We start from the raw sequence: 14,828 nt of genomic DNA on the forward strand, positions 1-14,828 counted from the left end.
CACGGCAGTGCCGTTGGAGGGCAGGACGGGGCCAGTGGTGTGGAGGGAACTGGTGGATGGCCAGGAGGAGGCAGGGCTGGCTAAGCGGGTCCTCCTGGGAGGGGGGCGCCTGTGTGGTGGCCCCGTGCGCGCCGGACAGGGAGGCAGCCCTGGGGAGCGAGCTCTTAGCATTGCGGCTCTGCTTTACTAGAGGGCACTGCTTTTGGGAGGCGAGATCTGGCACTGTCCAGGCTTGCTGCCCAGAGGCGCCGCGGGGACCTGCTGTGCACTCTGAGTTAGGGCTCAGGAAGGGCGTTTCTGGAGGTAGCTGGGTTTGAAGTTGCATGTTGGTCCTTTTCATTTGAATGTATTGAAGGGGGAAGTGTTATCTGTGGCCAGTCTTCAGCCCAGCCAAGGGCAGGTCAGCTGTTCAGTGCTGTGACAGGCACGACTCAGGACCGTCCCAGAATGCGCCTGTCCCTCCAAGAAGTTCCCCTAACCCGACCCAGACATGCCAGCGTACGCCAGGTGAAGGGCACACAGGCAGGTGTGTGCGTGTGTGAACTCACACCGCCTGCTAAGTTCTGTGTGTCACTCTTTTGCAGATTATAGGCTGCCAGGTGAGGAGAGAGCCCCCCAGCTCCACAGGACGGTACACGCGTTGGATCAACCAGCTGGCGGCCGACCAGCTGCTCACCCAGGTGCTTCCCCGCCGCCGGCATCAGGAATTGGTTCATTCTTTAGCCTCTGGGTTTGTCCACCTCCTGGGTGCCAGGTGCTCACTGGAGAGGGGACAGCATTTCAGAGGAACCTGTCTGGGAGGGGGACGGAGCCAGAGGGCTCGAGATGGGAGCGGGAGGGCCGAGCTCTATTGGGAGGGGCCATCCCCAAGGTCGGCCACCTGGAGGCTGCTGGTCTGGGGGGCAGAAACATACTGTCTGTGTCGAGCTGTCCATCGGGCTGTCAGGAGCTGGCCCTGAGCTGGAGGGGGTGTGGGCGGGCCTCAGACAGGACTACTGGTGAGGGGTGCAGTGGCCTGGGGCAGATGGGGAGAGGTGCTCTCGGTGTCCACTGTGGGGGTCCCAAAGCCCTGGGACATTGATGGGTCCTGTCCTGAGAACAGTAACGGGGACAACACCCAAACAAGCATTCTCTATTCATCTGCTGCAGTGTATTAGCAGCCACATGATGCTGCATGACGGATCACCCCAAAACAGACACCTGGCACGGTGGGCCCTGCCCCTCACCCGGCCCTGGCTGCCCTGCAGATGGCAGACACCAGACTCTGCGTCCAGGGCCAGCTGCTCCCAGAAGCTCCCCACAGCCGGACCGTGGCAGTGTGCCCTGCAGGGCAGGGCTCAGGGCGGGGTGGAGGGGCAAGGGGAGCAGCCACCCCACACCCACCAGGACATGGATCAGAGGCCTGGGAAGGCACCTCTGCCCTCACAAGGTGTCCGCATTGCAGATTCCCGTGACCCTGCTGTGCAAGGGAGCACTGTTTTCTCAACTCTGAATTTTGAAAACAAATCTTGCAGAATGGAATGATTTGGTGACACTTAGCTTCTGAAGTTAGAGCTGCTTTACGGCTCAGACTTTCCATCCATTGGACTCTTGTGATGAGGATGTCTGCCCGTGGACAGGCCTGGGACACGCTCTGTGCCTTGGGTGATCCGAGCTGTTCACCGCTTCCAGTCAGCCCTGTGTGTGCCGGAGCGGCGGCCACCGGTTCCCTCCCATCACCAAACCCGCATCTCTCGCGTTTCAGCTGTGCCACGACGTGTGTGCGTTTGCCGGCTCTCTGACACCGTCGCCCCGTGAGGGTCTGGTGGCTTCATTGCTGGAGAGCAGCGCGTCCGTGCTCACGGAGGGGCGTGCAGGGCATCTCAGGGTGTCGGCCACCTGGGGGCCTCTCCAGGCTGTGACGGTGCCGGAAGGGCGGGCCACGGCTCTCAACGCCAGACTAGCGTGACGGCCTCGGGAGCAGTGCCGCGGGCCCGGCTGCACCTCTGCCGCTTGCTTTTCGTCTTTCGGTCGGCGCGTGATGTCAGCAGTACAGTTTGCAGGCCCCGTCACCCACGGAGCTGCCTCTCTGGGCCTTCCCCGTGGGGAGCGCCGGCCGCGGGCTCCTGACTCCGGGCCGTGCCGCTTCCTTACAGAGCGCTGGTCTCACTACGCGCTTCTGAACAGAATCACAGCCGACTCCGTGGAGGGCTGGCAGGAGCGTTCGCGTTCTCTCTGTGGGTGAAACTCACCGTCGGCACAGCGTGTTCACGGTGCAGCTCAAGACTCTGCCAAACTGTTCCCAGCGCGGCCTGCCATTGCCCCCCGCAGTGACAGCGACACACTGTTGCGGGGTTTTGCTGGCGCCATTCTGGCCATGTGGCACCTCACCCGAACGTCCCCGACGACCAGTGGTGCCGAACACCTTTCCCTGTGCTTGCTCGACGGCTGCGTGTCTTTGGAGAGGCGTCTCTGCAGACTCTTGCCTTTTCCCACTGGGTCGTCAGTTTCCTCGCTGTGGAGTTTGAGGGTTCCCTTTCAGACAGAAGTCCCTGGCGGGATATGTGATTTGCAATTTGCAGGTATTTCCTTGTAATCTGTGGCTTTCCTTTTCACCCACTAGACAGTCTTTCGCAGAGCAGAGATTTTTAATTTTGACAAAGTTCAGCTGATAGGTTTTGAAAACAGCCGTGCTTTGGGCGTCAGCATCTGAAAACGCCTCACCTCGCCAGGTCGCCAAGGGTTCTCCCAGCAGCCTCATAGCTGTGCACTTGACGTTTAGAGCCGTGACTCGTCTTACGTTGATTTTTAGGTCAAGATTCTTTTTTTCCCCTTTTTTTCTTTTCTTCCTTTCTTTTTTTTTTTCCACAAATGTCCAAATGTCCTCACACTTTTTTGTTGAGAATACTACCTTCCCTCCACAGATCCAGAGACTCGCTTTTGGACCTTTGTCAGAAGTGGGCGGGCCACGCTTGTGGGGCCTGCTCCTGGACGCAGTTCTGTCCCGTTGGTCTGCGTGTCCGTCATTCCGTCACACTGCTCTGTCGTGGTTGCTATAGCTGCAGAGTAAGTTTAAGATCAGGCAGCATGATTTCTCCACTTTCATTCTTTCATAGAGTGATTTTCAGTTTTTCTGGTTCCTTTGCCTTTTCCTGTATATTTTGCACAATACTAAGCAATTCTGCAGCCCTGAGTGGACACAGACAGGTGTTCGACCGTCTAACTCGGTTCCGACACTGCCAGCCTGGGGTTCACATCAGACTCCACAGGTTAGCGGCTCAGTCCCACAAGGCTGTCCCACCCCCCTCAGCTGCCAGCCACAAGTCCATGCTGTCACCCATGCTTCTGACCAGCTGGCTATAAATCGAAGGTTCCCTCAACCCCTTCCTAGGGTTCGATTATTTGCCAGAGCGGCTCACAGAACTCAGTGAGGCATCGCTCACCTGCTACCAGCTCATCGTAAAGGACGTGGTAAAGGACACAAATGAACAGCCACATGAAGAGGTTACAGGGTGAGGTCCGGACGGGTCCTGAGTTCAGGGGCTTCTGTCCCAGTGGAGTTGGGCTGGCCACCCTCCCAGCAGTGGATGTGGCTCTCATCCCAGAAGCTCGTCAGGTCTCGGTGTGCAAGAGGGCAGCAGCTGGGGCTGAAAGCTCCAGATTCTAATCACTTGGTCGGGTCACCAGCCCCATCCGAGTCCCCTGTTGGCACAAACTCGGTGTGCTCAGTAGTGGCTCAGGAACGGCAGAAGACACTGCTGTCACTCAGGAAATTCTGACGGTCCCAGGAGCTCTGTGCCGGGAATCGGGACGAAGGCCAGATGTTTCTTATCATCCCACTCCCTTCTGTCCACACATGGGATCAGCTTGTCTGTCCGCAGAGTCCAGCTGGAGTTTGGAAGGACGTGCGTTTCCCCACAGGGCCAGTTTGGGGAGGACCGGCACCTTCGCCATGTTGAGCTGTTCCGCCACGGATGTGGTTTGTCTGGCTGTCCAAATCTTCTTTGCCTTTTTTTTATTAGCATTTGTAGTTTTCAGCATTTTTTGGAGCAATCATAAATGCTATTGTGTTTCCGATTTTGGTTTCTGGTCGTTCATTGCTAACATATAGAAAGAAATACAGGTTCTGTATCTCATCCTAGTCAAGTTTGGGTAGTTAGTGATTTTCAAGGAGTTGATCCATTTCATCCAAATTGTCAAGTTTATGTGCTTAGAGTTATTTGCTGGTATTCTCTGTGGTCCTTTCAGTGTCTGTGTCTGTAGTAATATTCCTTCTTTCATTTTTGATATTAGTAATTTGGATTCTCTTCCTTTTTAAAATCAGTCTTGCTAGAGGTTTATCAATATTATTAACCTTTGTAAGGAAGCAGCTTTTGGTTTGTTTAATTTTCTCTATGTTTCTGTTTTCAATTATACTCATTTCTGCTCTTTATTACTTCTTTCTTTTGCTTGCTCTGGGTTTGTTTCGGGCTCTTTTTTTGCTAGTTTCTAAAGGTGGGAGCTTAGGTTTTGTTTTGAGGTCTCACGTTTAAGCTAAGCATGTAGCGCTGCGAACTTCCCTTTGCAGTCGAACCGCGTCTCACGATTTTGCGTACGTTCGTTCTCATTCGCTTCAACGTGTGGTCATTTCCAAGATTTCCTCCTTGACCACGGACTGCGTAGAAGTGTGTGGGGGTCGCTGGTGCTGTGCGAGGCCCGCGTGGGAGACGGGCTGGGCACCATGCACATGTCAGCTGCCCAACCACTGTGACTTTGGGGATGCCAGCAGGCTTCATCTTCATTCTGCTGTCTGACGTGCACAGGCCTCTCCCCTCTGCAGCTGTCGGGGGCTCTGGCTGAGAAGGGGTGTGGGAAGCCCAGTTCCCAGCCCTCTCTGGCTCACACAGCGCAGCCAGTATAAGGAGAGGCCTTTTTGAGTAGAGAGAAGTAAAGACGTGAGCGTAATCCAGCAAGTTTCCCGGAACCCAGGCTGTGGGCGCCAGGCTGTGGGCGCCAGGCTGTGAGGGCCTCCGGGGTCCAGCACGGGGGAGAGGGCCCTCGCCCAGGGTCGAGCCTGGGGGACAGGCATGCAGGCAGGAACGTGTGGTCTCGGCTTTCTCAGCAGCACAGACGAGTCCAGGAGCTCCCAGGACACGGGCTTCCACATCCTCACAGACACAGTCTTCATGTTGAGCTGTGCGTCTGACCAAAGTACCCGCTCTGTGACAATCCAAGGACTTTGCCGTGTAGGGCTCAAAACAGCTCTCTCCCACGAAACTTCTCAGGAGTTTCCTGGAAGACACTCCATAAAGTCAGGGAACCAGTTATGAAGGAGGAAGACATGGGGTCCAGGGGATAGGCTGGGTGCCCGGGAGGGCCAGGCACGGTGTGTCCACGGGAAGGAGTGAGCGTTTTACGTACAAGGAGCACACGTCTTTTTTAAATCATGGAAATGCCCAATTAGGGAGAAAGGAAAGCAGCCACAGGTTTCCATATAACAAGAGGGTGTGACAGAGGGGATTCCAATCGGAGTGACCCATCCGGGATGGGTGCAGCTCTGTCCTGGCGTCCTGGCCACAGGGCACTTCCGATTTGGACTGCTCGCCAGGCATCTAGGGACCCCTGCCCTGGGAGGCCCCCGCCATCTCCCATTTACCTACATAGCTCCCCTTGGGCCTCCCATTCAGCACCGGGGGAGGCGAGGGGGCCACTGGGCAGGGACACCGCTCCCTGGGGCCAGCGCGCGCTCTGCCGGCCGCGGGCAGCTCTACCCTGGTGACTCCCGGGCCGCACTGAGCCAGGCCGGGCCACCCTGCTGTGCTTCCTGCAGGGGCTCTGCGCGTGATTTTCACCTCGTCAGCACGGGTCGCCCGATCCAGAATTGGCTGACGAGAGTGCCAGCTGTGGTGATTGGCCTGGGGATGCCACATGCTCCTTCTCCGTTGACAAGGGCCAGGAGTAGCGCGAGAGGGCAGCTCGTCTTGCCCCCGGGGTCAGATGCAGCAGTGCTGGTTGAAGGGAGCAGAGGTGGGCTGGCCCTGAGGTCCCGGGCTCAGGCCACACTGCAGGTGGACAGTGGACCCGGTAAGAAAGCACTGGAGGCTTGACCCTGAGCGGGCCCGCCCCGTCTCACTGAAGTACGCGCTGTGGGCCAGCTGCGTGGCCTTCCGTCAGCTGTGTGACGGCCGTAGCGCTCAGTTTCATTTTCCATGAAATGCGAGGGTTCAGCCACAACACCCAGACCCTTCAGTGTGTGTGACGTTCACCTGAAGATATGCGGCCAAGCTAAGCGAAGGCGACTTCTGGCTGGTTTAGAAGACGGTGTGTGGCCGACTCTGATCGCGGTGGCTCTCCTGCCTTCGGGAACTGGGCCTCTGACATGCAGGTGACAGCCCCCCGTGCTGCGAGCGACCCCCCTCCAGCAGCAGCGGCTGTAGCAAGACGTTGGTGCTGCCTGGCATGTGCGTAAGGTGAGGTCGCACGTCTGCGTGTGTTCTGCTGTGCCTCTCCTGAAGCGTGTCCTTCAAGCTCGACGGCCTTCGCTTCATTCTAATCAGCCAGCCTTTGTGGAATTTTAAAGTCTCACATGATTCTAAACGGATTACGCTGCACTGTTTTGTTCTTTTTCTCCTTTAAGGAGAGTTTCGTAAAGCGGCACCGGCGGTGCGTGTCACGTGAACCGGCACCGTTCAGCGGGTCAGGGAAGCCGTGACGTGGCCTGTGTTCGGCAGCCGCCGAGGGGAGCGCACGTGGCGTCTGTGTCTGCACTGGATCTGGGCGCCACAGGTTCAGGGTTTCACAGCATAGTTTATGCCCATTGCCACGCGGGTGTCAGGATGTCAGGATGCTGGAAAACTTATCTGTCTGGAGATAGTCTCCCCACAAATTAGAGCTCAGAGATGAGGAGAGGTACCCACAGGGATCGGGAGGCGAGTCCCACAGACTTCGCTCTTTTTCTCTAAGAATTCACATCACTGCCTGGGGAGGTCTAGCTAATGAGTCTGTCTGGTTCATTAGATGCTTTATATTCTTTCTTTAACTTGAGGGCTTCTGTTTAAACAAGCTCAGTGTAAGTCTGTAATCCTTACTTTTTCTCATATTTAAGCACTAAAAGCATTTAGAAGTGTCCACCGCATCCACAGGGGCTCCATGCGTCCTTGGGAACTAGGGAGCTTGCTCAGTTTGTCTTTGTTGGGATGGGATTTTAATGTTTAAGAGATGCACAAAATTCCTTTTTGCCAAATACACTTTCCATTGGTGGGAAACAAGGGGAGCCCCAAACTCCCGGGTCCCCAGAACAGCAGCATGGGCCGTGAGGCCTCACCAGGGAACCCCTTCTCTTTGACAGAACCCTAAGAAACCGGGTCATCTGATTTTCCATTGGTGACACATCAGAGCTGGAAGAGGGAGTGACGGCTTGAGAGTGAAAGAGGGGACAGAAACGGGGGAGACGGGGGAGAAAGTCCCCATGTGGGCGGCCTGTGCGGGCAGGGGGGCCCTGGAGGGCCAGCTCTGTGCCAGCCGGCCTGCCCTGTGACCTGCGGCCCTGTGCTGGGGCCTTTGTGATGCAGGGCTCCCCGTCCCCCGCCCGCGGCGGGAGCGCCCTCTGCCGGCCTGCTGCCGCGTCGTCACCTGAGCCGCAGACCCATCCCCCGCGACTGAGCGAGCGAGGCCAGCGGGAGCCTGCGGTGCCCGCGGCCTGTTTGGCTCCAGGGGTCGCAAGTATGTTGGGATTGTCTCTGCCACTCTGGACCTCGTGTGCTCCAAACCCCACGGAGGGACAGGGGCCTCTTCCGGGCCCAGCACAGGGCAGTTTTATTCGGATGGCAGCCAGAGCATCCCTCGGGTTAGACCAGGGTGGCGGATCTGCTCTGCTGTCTTGTAAAGTTCCTGGTGCTGGGCCGGGCCGTTCACGCCCACCTCGCCTGGGGCAGCCTGGCCCGCTGCAGAGAGAGCTGCCTGCCGACTCCGAGCAGCGGGGGTTGGGGTTGGCCAAGCTCTTGTGTGGGGGTGTCTGCAGTCCCTGAGGGCCTCTGGTCCCTCGCAGCCCCGGGGGCGGCGGGCACGATGGCACCTCCTCCCCCTCTTGCTCATTTTTACATTTATCCTCAAACGACGACATCTTGGAATGTTTGAGCCGTGCATCGTGCTTGTGAGGCCTCTGCCTCCCACCAGAAAGCAGGCCCGGTGGTGGGTGGGGTTCAGTCTACTTCCTACCCCCTGACGTGGCTCCCACCCTGCCAGCCAGTACCGAGTCCAGACTCACAGTGGTTCTCTTCTGAGTCTTGCAGTCCAGCTCTGACATCGGACCTTTGCTCCGTGTTGAGCTAATTTCTGCATCTGGTGTGAGGCGGGGTCCAGCTCCATGCAGAACCCAGTGTCCCCAGCACCGCTCCTCAGAAAGACGTGCTCCCCAGGAGGTGGCCCGGGCCCGGTGGAAACAGCCGCCAGGTGGCCCGCTGGGCTCGTCCGTCCTGGTCTGGTCTCTCCGCCAGGGCCACACAGCTTCAATTCCCGTAGCTTCGTAGTCAGCTTTGAAACTCTCTTCCTGGGGAATGTGAGTCCTCCGGCTTTCTGCTTGTTTTTCAGGATTGTTTTGGCTGTTTTGGTTCCCTTGAAATTCCATGACTTTTAGGGTGGGGGTGTGTTGTCTCGCTCCAGGCACCCGACCCCCACCCCAGGTCCCCGGCTCCAGGGTGCACACACGTGGGCTCCTGGGAACACGGGGCCGGGCGCGCTATAGGTGCCCCTGCTATAGGCCTTTAAGGGAGGTCTTTAGCACGTTGGAGTCACAGAGTCACAGTGTTTCTCTATAGGGAAAAAAATGACCAAAGTGAAATGAAAGTCTTTGGGAAAATAAGAGACACAGTGCTTTATAGGAAGACAGCCACGTACAGCATCTTTCTGTCCTTGGCCTCCCACCCTCGCTGGGGGGCCAGTGGGATCTGGATGGTGAGGGAGGCAGTGCAGGCCTCTGTCCACGGAAGGGAGGGACAGCCCCAGGCCCTGGGCGCCTGTCGAGCCCGGCCACTCACAGCGCAGAGAACGGGAAGCTCACTGGCAACGCCGTGCACCTCAGAGGGACTCAGCCTGGGGCCACCATCTGTCCTCAGTCCTCCTCGTGGACTGTACCCCGCATCTTCAGAGGGCTGTTGTGCCATGTTGGCAGATTTCCAGAGCTCCTGCTGCCCCGGCCTGTGGGCACAGCAGGCAGCACAGCCCTCCCTCCTGCCCTGGTCCCCTGGTCCCCAGAGGCTGCGGGCAGTGGGGTAGGAGAGCTCACAGGGCCTGCTTGCTCGTGGCGACCCTCGCCACTTCCAGGAAAGGCTCTCTGGGGACTTTCTTGATGGTGTCCTTTGGTGCAAAAACTGACTTGTTGACGGAGTCCAGCTTACCTATTTTTCCTTTGGTTGCTTGTGTTTCTGGTGACTTATCTTGGAACCTGTCACCTAACGCGAGGTTGTGAAGGGTAGGTTGCCCCACTGTCTTACACTGAGCTCTTACACTTCGGTCCCCTCTGTCCTGTGCTGTCTTAGTTTTTCTTCTCACAATAAAAATCAGTGTGTTTCCTTTGATTTTCACACGAGCTTCATCACGAGTCATAGGAGGGGCCGGGGGGGCTGGACCCAGGGGACTGGACCCAGCCACTACATCCGGTCGGCCCCGCCTGCCACCTCTGCAGTGGGCTGGCCGCCGCTCATCTGGCAGTGAAGTTCCTTGCACCTACAGAGAAGGGACTCGCAGAGCAGTGTGTCACTTCGTGAATGCCGCTGTGGCATTTGTGACGAGCTGTTTTCTCAGTTCTGCGATGTCGGTCCCTTCCAGGCTTTCACCTCCCATGGCCCGACCGTGATCATGCCGACCTGGTTCTGCTCGCGAGCATGGTTTTCCCACGTGGGCTTGTTCGACGAGGGCGGACAGGTGAGTGTGGAGTCCTCGGGCTGGGAGAGGCACCGTCATTCCCGACAGGGTCCCCGCCCTGCCCATGTGCAGACGCCGTGGCCTGGTAGGGTTCCAGGGGTTAGGGAGTCACCAGAGCTGGTGAGGAGCTGCCCAAGGGTCCCATGGTCCCTGAGAGTGACAGCCACCACCGGGCTGTTTGCGTGCCGTGACCTTGGAGGCCAGCTGAGCCCCTTTCCTCTCAGGGACTGGGGAGCCCGGCAGTGGCCCAGAGGCCCTGGCAAGGCCGAGGCTGAGTGGCCACGGGCTCACAGGGAGCAGTCGGCACGGCTGTGGGCAGCCCTCCCGCGGCTGAACTGGGCCCTGGTTTTGCGAGCCGGCCAGACAGATGGGACCAGCTGGAGTTAGTGAGAAGCGGCCGTGGGCATGTCAGGAAACCTGCAGCCGTCAATGGGGTCTGGGGGTCCCTGGGCTGTCCCTGAGCTCCGCCCACTGCTGAGAACCAGGGCGCCCACGCCCGGCTGAGGAGCAGGGTGGCCGCAGCAGCTCAGCCCCGGCGCGCAGTGGGCGGGCCGCCCTCCCCCCCGGGTCTGGCGCGGGGGCTGAGGGCTGTGTCTCACAAGACAGCAGCCAGCAGAGGCCCCATGGAGCCCGTGGCGCAGCCCCATTAGCACCCGGCGCGTGTGGGACTGACAGCGGGCCGTGAGTGCGGGCAGTGCAGGCCGCTGCCACTCCTCGACCTTGGGGGGCTTTGTGGGGTCGCCCTTGCCCAGGGACGTTGCGTGCTGGGGCAGCTGGGTGTGGTGGTCGCAGGCTGTGCCCTCGAGGATCGAGCCAGCCTAGACCCTGGCAGGACCCCGTCTCCAGGCCCTGAAGGGGCACGGCCGGTTTCCATGAGTGGACACGGTCTCTTTCGCCCGCAGGGTGTGCCCGAGGACCTGCTGTTCTTCTACGACCACCTGAGGAAGGGCGGCGGGGTCGTGCGTGTGGACCAGAGCCTGCTCCTCTACCGCTACCACCCCAGGGCGGCCACACACTCCATCCTCGAGTACGAGGCCCCTGGCTAGGGCCAGGTCCCATGGCGGGGGTGTGCGAGGGGCCGCGAGGGGCCACGAGGGGCCGGCCAGGGCCTGGCCAGGGCCACGTCCTAGTTCTGCGCGTGATTACGTGAGGTTGCACTCTCGTGAGGATTTCTTGCACTGAGCTAGCGGGACGCTGAGGTGAGCCCTGCACATTCTTCACGTGCTCCCCAGTGTGCCGGGTGCCCTCTCCCCTGACTGGGGACGGTTGCCGGGGACAGTGCTGACCCACCCCTGCTTTGGGCATCACAAGGAGGCTGGCCACTCCCTGTTCCCTCTGCCCTCACTGGGCGGCCCACATGTCCTCCAGGCCCCAAGGCCACTGGCCTTAGCCACCGTGCCAGGTGGCGCTTGGGGCAGGACAGGTGTGGAAGGTGCAGGCAGAGTGGAACGGGAAGGGTGTGTCTGTATTTCCTTAGTTTGAACTGTGTGTGGCATTTGTGCACACACGTGTGCATGTGTATGTGTGCGTGTGCATGCTACTCTTCTCACGCAGGTGCCCCTCAGGCCCTCACCGTCGTGACGCTGTTCACGTTCGGGGACGGGAGGAGCGGGGCCCTCAGGCAGGCCGCTGTCAGCTCTCTGAAGGTGAGACCTTGGCGCAGGGAGCAGCGCAGTCTCCTGGACGGGCTGACTCTGCCTTCCCTGCACGCAGCCTTGTTGGAAGGTCGCGGCTTCTCGGCTGGGAGTCCCCTGTCCAGTGCCCGCTTGCACGGAGGGGGCGGTGTCACTGTCAGTGGTGTGGCGCTGATTCGTGTGTCACGTGGGGGGGGTCCCAGAGGGTGGCTCCCGTACTGATGCGGAGGGTCCTCGAACTTTTGTGTACGTCTTCAGTGCGAGAGCTCAGCCTGTTTTCCAGCTTTAAGCAAAAGAGCGTGACTTCCTTGTCTCTCGTTAAATCTGAATTCTGGCGCCATAGCTTTAGCGGAGCATCGTGTGAGATGCCCTCGTCACGCACCTGACGGAGTGCACGCGCAATGCGCACACGCGGGGAAGAGGCCCTTTCACAGGACAGAACTGCCCTGCGTGTGTGTGTCCCGCATCACAGTTTCTAACTACACGAAGCTAAAACTGACAGGAATTAAGGGAGACATAGATAAATCCGCGGGTTCAGTCGGTTTGAACGCTCCTACCTCAGGGGCCGGTAGGAGACTGAGCAGCTCTGATCCCTAACCGCGGTCATGGAGCCCCGCACTCAGCTACGGGATACGACTCTTCTCAGGCGCGACACAGACGCCATTTCAGACCAAAAAACAAATCCAAACAAATTTGAAATGACCGAAATCATACAGGATATGTTTCCTGTCCATACAGAATTAGAAATCATTAAGCCATCTTTATAATCCAAAACAGCTGGAAATTAAGCAACCAAGGGAAAAAAAATCACAAAGGAAATTAGAAAATTTCACTTCGATGAAAATTAAAACAGTATGTCAAAATTTGTGAAATTTAGCTAGAGCAGAGTCTATACTAAGACTGAGGCTTTAAAAGTTTGTATTTTAAAAGAAGAAACCAAGCAATTATCTAAGTTTCCACTTTTAAAAATTACTAGAATATTAGCGAAGTAAACTCAGAATGAATAGAAGGAAAGAAATGAACAGTGGACGATGATGAAATTGAAAATGGACAATCAGCATTAAAAAAACGGCTGTGCTGAGCCGGAGCCGTCCCCAGCCCGCCACCCTTGCCTCTCAGAGCGTCACGTTGGCGGCAGCGTCCTGCTTGTGTCTTACAACTAACTACCTTTTTGCTTGGCCCCAGCTGAGCTGTGTCTGTGTCGATGCTTGTCACCTAGTGCAGTGACGTGTCCGTTCCGCAGGCGCCACTCTGGAGGACACCGGCTCCTGCAGCAGGTCGCGGGGGGCTGCGGAGGACTGCTGAGGCGGAGCTCGGGGTGCAGGGCACGGGGCTCCGGAGAGGGGACATGCCGCTCCACGTACCGCCCGGCACAGACGGGCCGCGGCAGGTTCCCGCTTGCTGGCCCCTCAAGCCGGTGTTTCAGGACGGAGACCCTCGGGGACCGGCAGGTCAGGGGCGGCACTCATGTCCGGGCCGCTCAGACCCTCTTTCCTCGAGCCTCCCTCTCTTCACGTTTAGACCCACAGTGGGAATCTGAGCCACGGGCAGCATGACGTAGGGGTCAGAGCTGTCCCTCCCCACAGAGACCACTGAGGGGACATCCTCCCTGCTCCCAGCCCGCTCCACCAGCCCTGAGGCTTCACGCCCCGTCCCGCCGGCAGCACTGACCTGTCTGGCGGGGACCGCCTCATCCCTGTAGACGTCCACAGGAGCCTGGCTCTTCGATGGGAGTTTCACGTAGTCTGCATCAGGTGCCTGGTCTGAGTCATGGACGCGGCCGTGCCCACCGGAACAATCTACAGAGCTGGCACGGTGCACGGGTGCCATCCGCTCTGTCCTTCGGCAGAGGACGTGCGTTCCAGGACGTCCCGTGTCTGCCTGGCCCAGGCACCCTGCTCCAGGGCAGACCCCACACGGTGCCGCCCGACGCGGTGTCCCACTGCCCCTGCCCCTCAAGGGGGACTTCAGATGTGACACCCGCCGTGGCCGTCTCCCCTCGCTTGTGGTCAGTGAGCGAGCTGACCCACATGTGCAGCCCACCGCTCGTCCTCAGGGATGGCTTCCTCTCTCGGCGACGCTGTGAGTTGTGGCTGGGCATGCGTGAAGTGTCAGGAGCTCGGGGTGCATTCCCTGTGCTCTGCACGTGAAGTGCCACATGGCCGGGGTTGAGAGTTAGCATCGTCACAGGCCCTGCCCCCACATCGTGGCCACCCAGTATGGCTGTGATTGAGTATGCAGGAAAAAGTGGGCGGCCGCCCAGCCATCAGAGCCTGCCCAACAGAAAGAGTGCCCCACCTGGCCGAGCCCGGGAGCTGCTCCCTCGGGGTGCCCTGTTGGTCACCTGGTGACACACCAGGCAGGGCTGGGGGCAGTGGTGGGCTGTGGGGATGCGCCCTGGGCACATAGCTGTCAGCGGGGCGAGTCGGCCTGTCTCAGGAAGGACCGAGGTGGGGCCTATGGAAGGCGCTTCCTGTGTCACCTGTGGTTCACGAGATGGTGTGCAGCCCGCTCTCGGCGCAAAGGCTTCTCTGGGGAGGACCCTGGTCAGTTAGGTCCACTGTGCCCCAGAAACCCCCAACCGTCCAGGTTCCTAGGCTGTAGGCTCACGTCTGTCTGCGCTAAACTGCAACGGCTCACGCATGGCCTCCCTACCCAGCTGGGGGCTTGGCAGTGACAGGCCACCTGGGCCAGGCCTGGCCTCCAGGTCTGCGTGCGGCACAGGCCATGGAAGGGCCCCGCCTGGAGAAGACCCCCACCATTTGGGCGACTTCCCAGGACACGGAACCTTGTGGCCAGGGGGGTGGCCAGGCCCCTCGGCCTGTGTTTACCTAATGTCAGGGTGGCCACGTCTCCTTGGGTTCCCCAGGGCCTGTGCCCAGGGCCCGCACGTCCTGTGCGTGTGGACATGAGAACAGCACGTCTCAGGGTCCCCGTGGGGCCGTGAGGGGGACGAGGTGGTGCGACCTTGGCCTTGTCGCTCCGGGCTCACTGCATGCTGCGCATTCCATCAGCTTCTGGGCCGCCGCGTGCCGGCAGCCGAGGTGACAAGGACCAGAGAACGTGGAATGGGTGACAGGCCTGAGGGGACGGACTTGGGGGACGAGAACAGAGGGGTCAGGGATGACGGTTTGGGGCTGGAGCCCACCCGCTGGTCATGCCCTCCCCACAGGACCACCATCTGGAGCCACCGAGTCCGTTTCCTGGAAGAATGGGCCCTGCCACGCTGGGCCACCTTCACCATCTGGAACGCTGGCCGACAGGGCCGCCGCCTCTACCGCAGCCTGACGCCGGGAGCACGGGCCAAGGTGCAGC

The 14,828-nt window shown here is 59.2% G+C and overlaps 1 protein-coding gene across 11 annotated transcripts in view; it reads left to right on the plus strand.

Moving 5' to 3' along the window:
- Nucleotides 1–14,828, plus strand: part of B3GNTL1 (UDP-GlcNAc:betaGal beta-1,3-N-acetylglucosaminyltransferase like 1) — a 48,231-nt gene that overhangs the window by 25,429 nt on the left and 7,974 nt on the right. For 5 of the 11 annotated variants that reach the window (XM_015589654.2, XM_015589655.2, XM_015589656.2 and 2 more), the window contains 4 exons: nucleotides 585–680; nucleotides 9,784–9,879; nucleotides 10,782–10,906; nucleotides 14,686–14,821. In XM_015589654.2, the coding sequence (XP_015445140.1) occupies nucleotides 585–680; nucleotides 9,784–9,879; nucleotides 10,782–10,906; nucleotides 14,686–14,821 (453 nt within the window). The other 6 variants (XM_015589658.2, XM_015589660.2, XM_025047055.1 and 3 more) reach the window with 5 other exon arrangements.

Source organism: Pteropus alecto, unplaced genomic scaffold (assembly GCF_000325575.1).
Source record: "Pteropus alecto unplaced genomic scaffold, ASM32557v1 scaffold134, whole genome shotgun sequence".
In the NCBI taxonomy this organism is placed as follows: domain Eukaryota; kingdom Metazoa; phylum Chordata; class Mammalia; order Chiroptera; family Pteropodidae; genus Pteropus; species Pteropus alecto.